This window comes from Crocodylus porosus, unplaced genomic scaffold, assembly GCF_001723895.1.
Source record: "Crocodylus porosus isolate Cpor-Errol unplaced genomic scaffold, CroPor_comp1, whole genome shotgun sequence".
Classification (NCBI taxonomy): Eukaryota; Metazoa; Chordata; order Crocodylia; family Crocodylidae; genus Crocodylus; species Crocodylus porosus.
In genome coordinates, this window is record NW_017728947.1 from 61463360 (window position 1) to 61477830 (window position 14471).

Sequence of the window (14471 nt, forward strand, 5' to 3'; positions counted from 1 at the left end):
CCCCTAGTTTTTTAATGAGAATGGGGTGAGTGACAGTGTCGAAGGCCTTCCTAAAGTCCAGAAAAACTACGTCCACTGCTACCCCTGTGTCTAAGGATTTTGTGACCTGGTCATAGAAGGCCACCAAGTTGGTCTGACAGGACCTGCCTCTAATGAACCCCTCTTGGTTGCCCCTAAGCATAACCTCCCTCGCTGGCCCCTCGTGGACATATGCCAGGATAATTCTCTCAAAAAGCTTACCCAGGATCGAGGCAAGACTCACTGGCCTATAGTTTCCCGGGTCCTCCTTCCTCCCTTTTTTGAAGATGGGAACCATGTTCACCTTCTTGAAACATATGAAATACACCAATGTAGGACAGATAACAAATGATAACAAATGAGACTCCAGAAATATCAATAATACATTTTAAAAACTTAATTTTCTTTTATTACTAAAATCATGAGTTTCTGTTCCAATATAGCCAACCCAAGGAAACTGGGCATAAAAAGAGATTTCTAGGATATTTTTATAGTTTTAAATCTACTCAAAAGTGTTGGAAAACTTTGGAAACATTATAGGTCTAGGTAATATGAGTACTCTACAATGAACACAATGGTATAATAATACCCACAAAATATACTGTAACAAAATCCAGGCACCTAACTCACATGGTTGGGAGAGAAAAATCAGAATCTTTGTATTTCCCCAACAAAGAGGAAAATAGCTATGCTGCTCACTATTTTTTCCCCTTGCTTTGCACATACTTTAAAATACTGTCCTGCTCACAACGCAGTGGATTAGGTTGCTCAGCTGGACAGTCTGGATGGTTGATAGGACAGGGGAGTCAGATTAATTCTCTTTCTTTGTCCAGGAAAGAAAGTTTTTCAACTATTTTGACTTCTGTATACCACTTGCACTTTGTGCTTTGCCTCTATGTTGATATAATTTTAACATGCCCTATTTATGTTATTTTAGTTAGTTTTCATGTAAGCTATAATTTCATGAGAAGTTTTAGGATATCATTTTCTATCACTTTAGATTTCCTATTGAGTCTTGGTTGTCTGGTTTTCTCATCACACTTGAGAAGCTTGGTTCTAACTAATACTTAAGCGGGGATTCTGGTAACCTTATTAGCAGGTGTCTAGTGAAGACATGTTGAAATGCAGAGGGACAATACATATCCCGCATATGAAGAGAGAGATAAGATATTACCTGCTTTTGTCATGCAATATATTAGACAAAAGATGTGTACAAAATGGGATGATTGAAATAAAAAAGAGGAAAATAGCTGTTTTGTCTGATTTTTTTAAATACAATCAGTTTAGCTGTAGAAGTAAGTATAAGATTCAGATGCGACTGGGATGTAAATTGAGCACATCCTTTTAAAGGGTAATTCATATTCTATGAAGTGACTTTAACTTTGGGGAATTCTACAATTGTGTTGTCTCCAGATAGATAAGCAAACTCAACACAGCAATCACTTTTTTTAGTTATAAACACACGAACAAAGGTATATTTCTAAATACCAGTCCTGTAAACTCAGCATGGGATTGGCAAGAGAAACTCACCCCATTATTATTGGATCAGGCATTGTCACCAGAAATAAATATTGAAATAGTGTCTCCTGTTTCATCTTTGCAAATCCAGGGCTCTATGTAAAGATATACAGGTGCCATTGGTTGCTTAATTTAAGATGGGGCTGCACAGATGGCACTACAACTGGAAACTACTCAATATTCTTGATGTCTGAGCCAGAACAAGTTTGCTAATCTATTCCTGCAAAATTTAACAGAAATGCAAAAGAACAACTCTTCATTCATATGAACAGATTCGGCAGCACCTTGCTTAACTGTTCTGTTAAGCAAGACAGCACCATTTTCAGCCAACCACTTTTCAGACAGATCACATTCTAAAAGTAGCATACTCATGGTTGTATCTAGCATTCCTATTATGGAGCTTTAAGGAAAAGCTGTGTTCAAAACCCTTAGCCAGATTGTTTGCATCTGACTACTGAAAGATGTAGCATGTACTCTCACTTTACTCAAAATGGCCTAGATCAGGGGTGTCCAACCTTTTTGAATATGGGGCTGGATCATGAACTTTTTATCACCCAGTAAGTAGGCCAGTGAGCCATATTCAAAGACCTTACAGGAAGTGGTATCACATCATCCCCCTGAAACTAAAGTACAGTGTTTATTTTCATTTCCTGTCACAGCATCTTCAGTCTCAGAAAATAGCTTGGAGGGCCACATGGCGGCCCGTGGGCCATATGTTGGACAAGCCTGGTCTAGATTCTATCCTAAACTGAATAAAGCTCCAGCTCTCAGGTTTCTGGTACCACTTGAGTCTCTACTTAAGTTTAAGCAGAATTACCAACTTAGGCCTGTAAAATTGCTGCAACTGAGACGCATGTACTGTCCAGCCTCTTAAACACCTTGTATGCCAGAAAGGAGGGGAGGTACAAGATATGTTTCACTTAGGACATTTCTACTGGAGATATACATCTCAGCAGCTCAAATGAACTTAATACAGCTTGTAAATCTGACCCTTGTCTTCTCTTATGAGCAGGTTGTTCAGAAGTAAACAAAGTTTAACCTAAGTCAAGGAATTAACCTTATTTGATCTCTGAGGTGGACATCTGTTAGGCTCTAAGCCCATTAAATCAGCTTGTTATAAAAGAAGAAAGATTTCAGGGTTTCTGAACTCATGCAGAACCTGGTCGCCTCTTCAACTGAACTTTTGCTATGAGTTTAATATTGGCACTATGTTTACCATGAGAATCTCAGTATTTATACAAAGTAAATATGAAATGTGTTCAGTTTCTTTAACCGTGCTAGAATTAAAAATCGTGTTTCACAGTGATACCTCACCTCTAGCTTGTTAATGTTGCCTTCTGCATATGAACTGAGTCAGCAAATACGGCACAATGAAATATTTTACAAGACATTTATGCTGTAATCTATTTAAAAAGTAATTTTGAATATTACATACTATAGCAAACGACTAGCCAAGGCTTGAACCCAAGTTTGGAAACAACTTAATAGTTCCAATTTCCAGTCATCTTAATCCAGCAATATGAGCTTAAACGTGCTTCACTTCCAGCACAGTGAAGTAGTTTTTGTATTTTTATTATAAAAAGAAGTAACAGACAACTTGTTAGGATGTAACAAAAAATTAGGTTAAACTATCTGTTGGCTGACCAGTTCAAATAGAGGAATGTTCTATAGGTGATGTCCAGCTCAAAGCGGACAAACTCCTTCAAAATGTTCTGAACATTCCTAACGCACCCAAATCTGAAGAGCAAGATTTTGTACAGGACAAAAATAAATCTATATACTCACAACTTGCTTTTTGCAACAATCTGGTTTTTTGCAACAGATGAACTTTATTCCATCTCCAATGATATCATTATGCTCACTGGATGCTCCATCTACAATTGCTGTCTGGGGTTTGTCTTAGCAAAAGGGGTTCTGAGTTCCTGACTACGTCTCACCAGTTATGGTAACATTAATAAAAATACAGGATACCTCTTGTAAGGGTAATAGTGGTAGCCTATATAACCAAGTATTCTGTAATATTCTTTATAATAAAATGCCTTTTTTGCTGCAATAGCAACAGTGGCCCCTTCAACTAAAATGTCTGTCTGTTTTGTAAAGTAACTGATTCCATAACTGCTTTTTTTCCCCTATCATGTTTTCCTAAAGAGAGTGCTTATAACTTCTGGGTGACCATGGCTTATGAATAAAAAGGAAAAATGGCCACAGATAGTAAGAGACCAAGCAAGAAGTTTCATGGCTACTGTAACGCTGGATAGTCTAACTTGTGACACAGCATTATTATACAACCTAAGTGAAGCTAGGTGCACACAATTTGATGCCTTGGATCTCCCACAACTATTAAAAGTCTTAAAAAATGGCATTAATAACAATTGCCTTCTTGGTCCTGTAGTAACTGAACTGAGTTGCATACATCTGTATTAAAATAAGTGTCCTAAAATATATACTTAAACAATATCTATATCATTTTATGTGATCAACTGTTTTTAAACATGACAATAATGATGGGAATTTAAAACAAATATTTCATCATTTGTTGTTGGTGCAGGAACTCAAAAAGATTCTGAAATAAGTATTATAGATTTGGGCTGTCCAACTTCTAAACTCCCAAGGGCCACATGCTGCATGCGCCACAGATGGCACTCTATGGATCCCCCCAAAAACACCACACTATATGGGTGCATGAGCATGACCTCCCCTTTCTGCAATGTGCATCTGCATAGGCACAACCCTCACTGCTGTACCATGTGGCATGACCATTAGCCACCCCTGTGAGGCCCAATTTCTCCCCTCCTTCACATACAAGGCCCCAGACTCACCACCAGCTCCCTCCACTAATGCACTACTTTGCTCCACCCCTAGGGCAAAGGGAACAATGTGGCATCCAGAGAAGGGAATGGCAAACCTGAAAACTCTGGTTGCTGTTGCTGCTAGAACAATGGGGAGGAACGGCAATTAGTTGAGAGTTCAGGGGCTACACATTAATCCCTTATGGGCTGAATACAGCCTACGGGCCAAAAATATGTAGACAAAAGTATTATCAGCATTACCAGCATTTTTTTACAGCTAAACAATTAGTTTAATTCAATATTGCCCATCAATTAAGCCTAAAAATGATACCTACCTATTCCAGTAGCTCCAGAATTGGTCCTGAAGGTATGACTGGTGGCTGCTTTCATCACCAAATGAAGCTTTGCTTTCAATCCAGTGAATTATGTGGCCTTCAACAGCTAGGGCAACAAAATATTACTAACATAGTATGGATGCAAGTTCTGAAAATGAATTCAACATCTTTAAGACTTTTCTGAATACCCAGTTCACACAAGGAGCTACCCTATGACTTACACTTGAAACCTTATCATATATGTATAAAACCATGATTCAAACATACGAAAAGAATATTTTTTCTAAATAAAATTAAGAACTGCATACACTATTTATCAATAATTATCTTCATTTAAGATTACAATGCCCCCTCTTAGTCCTCTGAATGCACTTACTCTAATACAAATGGCCTTTTGGAGTGCATATTTTTTGCTGTTACTATAGGTTAAGATGCCTCTTCATGTCTTCCAGGAATCATTTCCCAATCTGTGAGATTATGACCAAGAAAAGTCATCTCCTGCATACAGAAGTTTTACTTCCAAGGTTGCAAAGGAATGCTCACTCAGATAACTTGAGACAATTCCATGCAAGCTTTTGAAGATGTTTTCCATCTTTAGGATTTTCTGTTGCACCTACCATCTATTATTGCAAAGTTTGGCTTAGCTGAAGAACAAAATGTTAAGTCTGGCATAGAGTGATATGTTAACCAAAACATGAGACTGAAGCTTACGTAGACTGATAGTAGTATAACCCAATGCAACACAGAGTTCAGCATGGGTTATAAAACACTTGGATTATGGGTAAGCAGGTGACTAACTCACAGTAAACACTGGCCAGCAGCAATTACACTACTATCAATGGCCAGGCTAGTTAGTTTAAAAGGAACTTGAACAGGTCTACATGAACTGTAGATCACACCTTTTATCTGTAGTACAAGCCTATGCTCAGAAGCTTGTGTAGCAGAGCCAGACACCTGTTCTATTCTAAATCAGTTGTTGCTTTTCATAAATGTTTGCCTTTTCTTAACCAAGTGGCAAGCCTGGATGTCAAGAATACATGAGCTGCTAGAGCCAAGGCTAAATTTGGTAGGATTGCTAGACAAAGATGAAAGGTATTTTACATAGCTATTTGAATACCACAAGCTGTTACAAGTCTAAGTAAAAACAAATTAATAGACTTGCCAAATTGGCAAGTTATTATAGGTGCTTCCCCCTCCCAGCATACATCACTGCAAGACTTTCAAGATTTTAAGTTCAATCAGTTGTTCATTCTTGTTTCATGTTAGCCAGGTCCCTGGATAGAAGGAAGATGGTCTTGCTTGTATATGATGTAAAAGTGATTTATAGCTTGATACTATCTGCTCTACTGCTATATTTTCAGTCCATGGTGTCTCACAATCTTCCCTAACAGCTTTAGCAAGGTCTCACTGATGGGCATGGCCTCAATAGACTGAGGTAATTTCAGTATGATCTTATCAAGTCTCTGAGGTGGAATAGCAGACTACCATGCTTGAATATATAAAATACTACGGATCAGTCCAGTTGTGTGAGTATGGACTGGACGTGGCCACATATTATTATCATCAGCACCACCTCCGTTCCTGAAAACCTATAGGGAAAATTCTAAAATTATTATTTAGGTAGAGCTGCAGGTGGCACTTTAAAGCTTCCCAAGGGTCTTTGATAAAGGTTGGTTACATATTAGGTAATAACTTGAACTGAACTGAAGTTCAAGTTGTGTTGAATGAATTGTCTTAAGTACTGACTGGGTAATGGCATGCTTCAGAATGTGCAGCAGAATTCTTGCAGGAAAGTGTGATGTTGATGATATTACTAGCAAGGGCCCCAAATGTCAACACCACCAGAGGACAAAAGCCAGAATCACAAATAATTAGCTCTTAAAACAATATTTCCAGGACTTTTTGATTTTGTCTGTAAAATATACTGAATGATCTCAACACATAAGTGTGCTAGGATCTGAAGATAAATGGAAGAACAGTGCACAGATGACAATGCGATTCAGCAGCTGTTACAGTAGAAGAAAAGAGGTTCCTTGCTTCAATGGCATGGCAGTTACACTGAGAATTCCTTGTGGCTGCTTACCCATTATTTACATGGTTTCTATCACCACTAGTACTGAAATGTCAGTGCTCAGATGCATCTGGCAATTTTTTACCATGGACACCAAGGCTACTTACAGATGTGGACCCCCCCCCCCAAACAACCAACCAAACAAAAAACTAGCACTTGACTTTCAACTTGGCACACCCCTGCACCAAACACAGTGTGTGCCCCGAACAGACATCGTGCCAGTTTGACCCAGCTCCCCAGCATCTGTACAGCTTGCGCACTTTAGCGGATGTTTTTGGAGCTTTTATCAAATAGTTTATTTGCTATATACACACTGGGCAAGCCAGGTCAAACTGTTGCAATGCTTATCCCGGTAAAGCGCTGGGTTTTTTCCCCCACCCACATCTGCCAGCACCCTAAGTTCTTTTTCTTACTGCTCTTTCTTTCATTAGTACTTAATGACCCATGAAGAAAACTGGGGGAGATGAGGAGGATGTGGAGGAAGATTCTAGAATAAGGCCACGGAGTGGATCTTCTATGCCACCAACTTCTGTTGTGGGGGCATTATCTATAACAGTGTTTTGAAACTTGACTGAATCTACCAGTTTCTGTAGGCAGACTACAATGCATATTTCTGAAACAAACATGGAGGAGATGATGACCAATCCAAGACTGTGGTTTTATGTTAAAAAACTACCTAACCCTGCCCAAGCCAAGCACACTAACATCTTCTTACAACTTGAGTCACTACTACATATTATGTTTTATACTATATAACATGAGAAACTAGACTGTATCATTAAGTAACTTCAACATTTTTATATAAACACATTCCCATAAACATGAAATATTAACATTAAGACACCTTTCAAGGACTTACCTACTGGCACTTCCAAAATAAAGTCTGGTGTTTTGTCATAACCCTTTGCACGAAGCTGATCTTCAGCTACACATAGAGAAAGAATACTATTGTTTATAACACTATTCTATTAACCAGACAGCAGTATAATTAATTTTCTTTTAAATAAGAGTGCAAGAATTAATAATGCAGTCATACATATCTTTCTTATGCATGCAATGCTGTGTCAGATTAAATGAACCTTCATAGCAAACCTGAAGCATGGATATAAAAATGCTTCTTTGTCGTCTCTGCATTTTTATGTCTTCATTATAAACATCATTAATTCAAGCTGTCATACACTACTTTATAACTGAAAAATATTCAAAATAAAGAAATACATTTGCTGATTGAAAGAAGAATCTCACATTAGAATAAACCTTAACAGCTTTTTTCTATTGCTGGAAACAGAGATATTCTATAGTTGCTTTCTTATTTTATATTAATGTGTGCCTAAAGTTATTATAAAATATCTTCCAGTTGAAAAGCTATTAAAGAAGGAGACAAGTCACAGACTTTAATTTCTCTTGCATGTTGCATAATGCAGAATTTGCCAAGTTTCACAATTCAGTACATAAATTTAAAAATAGATTGTCTTCAGGTTTTAAGTGCAAGTATAATGCTTTATCCTGTGTAGATATCAAAGCTCTTTAAGCAATACCCAAAGATTTCCAATACCAAGTCTGAGAGCAAAAAAGACAAAATTGTGGAAAAATCAACAAAAATGCTTGACTAAAGAAAAGCCTTCAGTATTTTCTAAATGTTGTCCTTGAGTTCCAATGCCATTACATTGGTATCTCTAAAACACCTCTTCTCCATTATATTTTGGAGTGACCAGGTCATTCAATTCCAAACACAACTTTCTGTCTTCACCCAACCTCAACTAATGGCACAACCAAGTAACAAGAAGGTGCTGTGGTCTCTTAACATCTACTGGGCTGTTGACATTGTCATGCATCCCTTTCTCCTTTCTGTATCACCTTTGATTAAAATTAATGGTCCATTCCCACTGTTGGGTAGCTTATTTCCAATCCATTTATCAGCCTAAGACAGTGGTCTCATGGCCAATGTTCAGAACTCTGTTTTAGAACACTTTGTGCATATCCTGAAAGGTCATAATTTTGAGTTTAAATAGCATTTTAATGACAGATTTTAAGGATTTAAATTTAGATTTTAAGGATTTTTTTTATTTTTGTATATATTAAATAAATTAAATGCTTAATTCAGATCAATTTATTTCCACACACAGAAAAAATAACTCTGAGATAAATTTTTCAGATGCTGATCTAGCACTTACAGTAAAACTTCACTAATTTGCTTTAATAACTATGGAATGTTGCATATTAGTGCAAAAGTGAATATTCAACAGAAAAAAAAAAGAGGCAAGTTTTTGTCATTTATCCTGTTTACAACTACAGTTTATTTTTAATTGTTTAGAATATTACTTCATAACGTGCCAATATATTTTAAACTGCAGTATGTTTTAAATATTAGTCTTCGTAGTAATGGAACTTCTCTATAGCACTATGTCAGTTATTGACCCCTGTTAAGAGTTGGAGAGTAGTAGCTTTTATTAACCCATATTATACAAGATATGGGTGAAAAGTGTGCAGATTAAGATGGCACTATTTTATTGTGACTCCTTAAAATACCATTTTGACCTATCACATGTCACTTAAGATGCATTAATATTGTGAACATTTTCTTTAGCCTAACAGTTATGAAGGCAGGCTGGCCTGAGGATGTAGAAAAGGAAATGCTCTCATAACCACCTCCTCAGGTTTGTAGAGCTAAAAGCTACCGGTAGCCATTTGAAATCCTCAATAGCAATCCTGAATAGTTTTGCCAGTGGGTATTCATTGGTTAAGGGCTTTTAATAAAATTGCGGCCTCCACATTTAATCATGCATGCATACTCATTCTTACTGAGAAAAATCAAAATCAGATGCTTAAACAAAAAAACAACTTTTCTTCTGTGCCCCCTGTTTCAGGTTATAGTCCCAGAAGGGAAGGATGCATCAAGGAAGTGAACTGGCAATCCTGATGCCAGTGTCACCAAGAAGGCTTCTGATTCCTTGACCATGGCATGCACTTCAGGGAAGGAGTTCCACCTCACTAGGAAGGTAAGTCCCTGTTTGTGGCCAGGCTGGCCAATTTTCTGGACAGGGCTTTCAACTAAGATTGCTGTGGGACGGGGATACACAAATTCAAACATGTTCAGGGACCAACGTATAAGTAAACCCTGTAGATAGGGACCCTGGGAGAGCCACTTTTGTGGGAGTAGAGGAAATAGTTCTCCATCACTGAGACAGGAAGACAAGGGCTTCAGTAGGAGGACTCAGCTGCCTATATACTAACACCAGGAGCATGGGGAACAAGCAGGAGGAGCTAGCCATCCTACTCTCCAGTATGCATTATGATCTAGTAGGGATTACGGAGACCTGGTGGGACTCCTCACACAATTTCCTCACACAGTTGGAGAGTAGCTATAGAGGGCTGCACCCTGCATAGAAGGGACCAGATGGAAAAGAAAGGTGGAGGCATTGCTGTCTATGTGAAAGAGCAGTATATCTCCTCAGAGGCTGACATCAGCTCCAAAAATGGACAGCTTGAAACCCTCTGGGTCAAGTTGCGCAGAGGGGTGTGGGCAAGAGAGACCCAACTGTAGGTGTATACTACAGACCACTGAACCAGGGGGAGGAACTCGATCTGGAGTTCACCCCAGAATTGACTGAGGCTGTCATGGGTGATTTTAATTATCCAGACATCTCCTGGGAGGAACACTTGGCCAAGTTGGATCGGTCGTGATCCTTCCTGACCTGTGTTGAGGAGCTCTTCCTGACTCAGGAGGTGCATGGGCCAACCAGAGGCGATGCTCTGCTAGACTTGTTTCTTGCCAAAGGGGATGACCTAGTGACTGACTTAAATATAGAGGGAAGTCTGGGCAACAGCAACCATGAAGCCACATGTTCACTGTCCAGCGTAAGACAGACAAATTGGATAACAGAATTGAAGTCTTGGACTTCAAAAATGCAAATTTTAACAAGCTTAGGTTGTTAGTAGGGCAAGTGCTGTGGGACTAGGGACTGAAGACAAAAGGTATGCATGAAGAGTGGTTGTTCCTTAAGGACATGATCCTTGAAGCACAAAGTAAGCCCATTTCAATGAGGAGTATAGGTAACAGAAGTGCTGGGAAGCCCTCTTGGCTAAACAGGGAAATCACGGCCCTCTTAAGAAAGAAGAAAGAGGCCCACATTTGATGGGAACAGACAAGACAGGCTAAAGCAGCGACTGAACTAAGATTAGCAATGGGAATCAAGGACAACAACAAGTCCTTCTTTAGGTACATAGGGAACAGGAGGAAAACAAATGGGAATGTGGGACCATTGCCCAACAACTCAGGAGAGGTGGTTACTGGCATCCAGGAGAAAGCTGAACTTTTGACTGACTGACTTGGTCTCAGTCTTCCACTGGACCAAGGGGAAAACTATGTCAGGTAGAGTCGAGGATAAGTATGGTAGGACTAATCACCTTCCTACTATTGCTGTAGAATTGGTGTATGACCAATTAATAAAATTAGACATACACAAGTCAGCGGGACTGGATGATTTCCATCCAAGAGTGCTGAAGGAGCTGGCCAAAGTCATTGCGGAATCCCTGGCAAAACTCTTCCACAACTCGTGGCACTCTGGAGAAGTCCCTGAGAACTGAAACAAGAGCAGTGTTGCGTCCATCCACAAGAAGGGCAGGAGGGAGGACCCGGTAACTATAGGCCAATCAGCCTAACTTCCATCATAGGAAAAATCCTAGAAAAGTTAATTAAGGAGTCTATCTGAAATAAACTTGCAGAAGATAAGATTCTGAATGACAGCCAGCATGGCTTTGTCACAGGCAGGTCTTGCTTTACCAACCTCATCTCCTTCTATGACCGGGTAACTCACCACCTGGACACAAGAGAGTAGGTTGACACTGTATACCTAGACTTTCCAAAGGCCTTTGATTTAGTATTCCACGATGTCCTCGCAAGAAAATTGGATGATTGTGGGCTTAACTCCCGAGACAACTGGGTGGGTAAGAAACTGGCTGCAGGATACAACCCAGAGAGTCATAGTGACCAGATCTTTGTCATCCTGGAAAGAAGTGGGCAGCGGGTGCCCTGGCGAGAAGTGCATGGGCAGGGGTTGATGCTTGGTCCAGTACTTTTCAACATCTTCATTAATGATTTGGTTGCTGGGGTGGCAAAGTTCACGGATGACACCAAGTTATGGGGAAGCATGGTCATACTTGAAGATAGGTTATGGTTACAGGCGGACCTAGACAGGCCGGCAAGTTGGGTGGATCAGAATCTGATGAAGTTCAATGTCGAGAAATGTAAAGTGCTCCACCTCAGAATGAGCAACCCCTCAACATACCTACAGGCTTGGTGGCACAAAACTGACTAGAACCATGAATGAAAGGGGCCTGGGGTAATAATAGACTACAGTATAAATATGAGCTGGCAGTGCGATGCTATAGCCAGTAGGGCAAATAATACTCTTGCATGCATCATCGATGCATCTCCAGCAAAACCAAGGAGGTGATTCTTCTGCTCTACTGAGCACTGGTGAGACCGCAGCTGGAGTACTGTGTCTAGTTCAGGGCACCACACTTTAACAAGGATGTGGACAAGCTTGAAAAAGTCCAAATAAGAGCCACCCATATGATAAGAGTCTTGAAAGACAAGCCATAGGAGGAAAGGCTGAGGGCTCTGGGATTCTTCAGTCTGAGGAAAAGAAGGCTGAGAGAGGACCTGGTAACAGCTGACCACTACACGAGGGGAGTACGTCAAGACCTTGGTGAGCAATTGTTCACCAGGGCACCTGAAGGGAAAAACAGTAGTAATGGGCACAAACTCCTGGAAGATCAATTCAGACTCAATATTAGCAAAAACTTCTTCACAGTCAGGGCGTACAGACTGTGGAATAAGCTCTCTCCAGAGATGGTGCAATCACCTATCCTGGAAATCTTCAAGAGAAGACTAGACAGTCACTTTACTGGGATCACCTGACCCCCAGCTATCTTTCCTGTTTGGTGCAGGGGGGCTGGATCCAATGGTCCTTTTCGGCCTTACAATCTATGAATCTATGAACAATAAAAACATCCCTTTAAACATCTGATTCACGAACAACTGTATACTTAAGGCACTCATTCATACCAGCTCAACTGAGCACAGCACAAAGTATAGGATAAGTTTTCTGGGCTAAAGTGAGGGACACTGAAGTGGGGAGTCAAATGCGGTTAATATTTTTGAAAAAAGCAAGTCTTGACCTGCTGCTACATTCCCATAACAGCTATTTTTTCTTTTCCTGACCCATATCTTCCTAGCCACCCAGTCCTTTATCTTAAGCCATGCAGCAACAGGGGAAGCCAAACATAGCAGAAGATTAAATCAGAGGTCAGGAGCAATTTACAAATTGCCTGCACTGTGCTTCAGCAGAGGATTTTCACTGGTGATTAGAACCCTTAATCTATACTTCTGCTCAGTATGAGGGGGAGCCCTTCCAGTGCTCACTATGGACTTGAGCCTTGGAATATAGATTTGAGATAACTTCAATAAGTAGAATGGCAAATGAATTACTTTAAATGGGTGGATCTTCCACTGTAAGAGGAGGTGAAAGGAAAAGGAAGCACGCATAATGAATTTCTTGGCTCATTTCTTGTAGTTTAATAACTTTAAAGGCAAGTATCCTAGGTCAGTGAATTCCTGAGGCAAGTGTTTCTGAGCACTACGGACTTCATGGACAGGGACAGAACTTATGCATAAACCATGATTGGAAACTGGTTCAAATCTGTAATGCAACAAAAGTTCTTTGTACATGAACTGCTTTCAAAACGGCCAAAACCGGTTTAAGATAAGCCTGGATGTAGTATCAAGACTTAACTGATTTAGGTTAAATCAGTTTACTAAATTTCTGTCCCTCATCCCCTCCATATTCAAGTTAACTCACAGTCCTCCAGCATCTCAGGATACTTTGCACCTCCCCTGCAAATCCCTTCTCACCAGGCAAGTGGGCTAGGCTTGGCCCAAGCTGTCTGCTCTGGCTGAGCAGGGAGGCATGCTCTAGAGCCCCTGGCTTCTGCCCTGGGTTAGCATTCTGCATTCCAGAATCAAAAGTGAATGTCTGTTCACTTGCTTATCGGTTCAATCTATGCATCTCAGACTAACCTATGAAGATTGAACTGATGAAGCCTCAGGCTTTTTGACTGTCTGCACTTAGCCCATTTGCCCAACTTACTTATAGGTATTAATACATATTCAAACACAGAACTTGGCCACAGAAACATTAGCTTCAACTCTGGATTTTCACATTTTTTGTATCACGTAAGATATAACAAAGTTTTGACTGCAAAACACAAACAGTAAAGACCCCCTTTTTGGGTATTTTATAATTCTGAATGTAACTGCAATGTTGAAAAATAAGACAGACATTAGTTTAGTCCAGTAAATATACACACTCTCACAAGGTATTCAAACAAGAAGTAGAGCTTTTTGGATGACAGGAGTTTACAATTCCTGGCACTGACCTCTGTAGGGTCTTGACTAAACTGCCAGGATCCTAAATATTAGCATTAGTGGCTTTCATTAAGCCTTTCATTAATACAATACTTTTTGAAATGGCTTGTTAGTTAAAAAAAAATAGAGAGAGAGAGAGATTGAACAAACAACAGCACAAAACTAAGTCATGAGGTTAGAAAAAATGTTTTTGTATACTGTAAGGAATGTTCAAGCTACTCTGCTCATAATATTCCTTGAGTATGGATGAAATTGGGTAGGCTGGAAGGTATAATTCTGATTCTGTAGGAAATTCCATAATGGTAAAATAA

The 14471-nt window shown here is 39.7% G+C and overlaps 1 protein-coding gene across 3 annotated transcripts in view; it reads right to left on the bottom strand.

The window, feature by feature from the left end:
• Positions 1-14471, bottom strand: part of CUNH15orf41 (chromosome unknown C15orf41 homolog) — a 168758-nt gene that overhangs the window by 64728 nt on the left and 89559 nt on the right. For 2 of the 3 annotated variants that reach the window (XM_019551939.1, XM_019551941.1), the window contains 2 exons: positions 7591-7656; positions 4661-4766 (listed from right to left, as the gene is read on the bottom strand). In XM_019551939.1, the coding sequence (XP_019407484.1) occupies positions 4661-4766; positions 7591-7656 (172 nt within the window). Of the gene's footprint in view, positions 1-2117; positions 2154-4660; positions 4767-7590; positions 7657-14471 lie in introns of those variants that run through there. The other variant, XM_019551940.1, reaches the window with a different exon arrangement.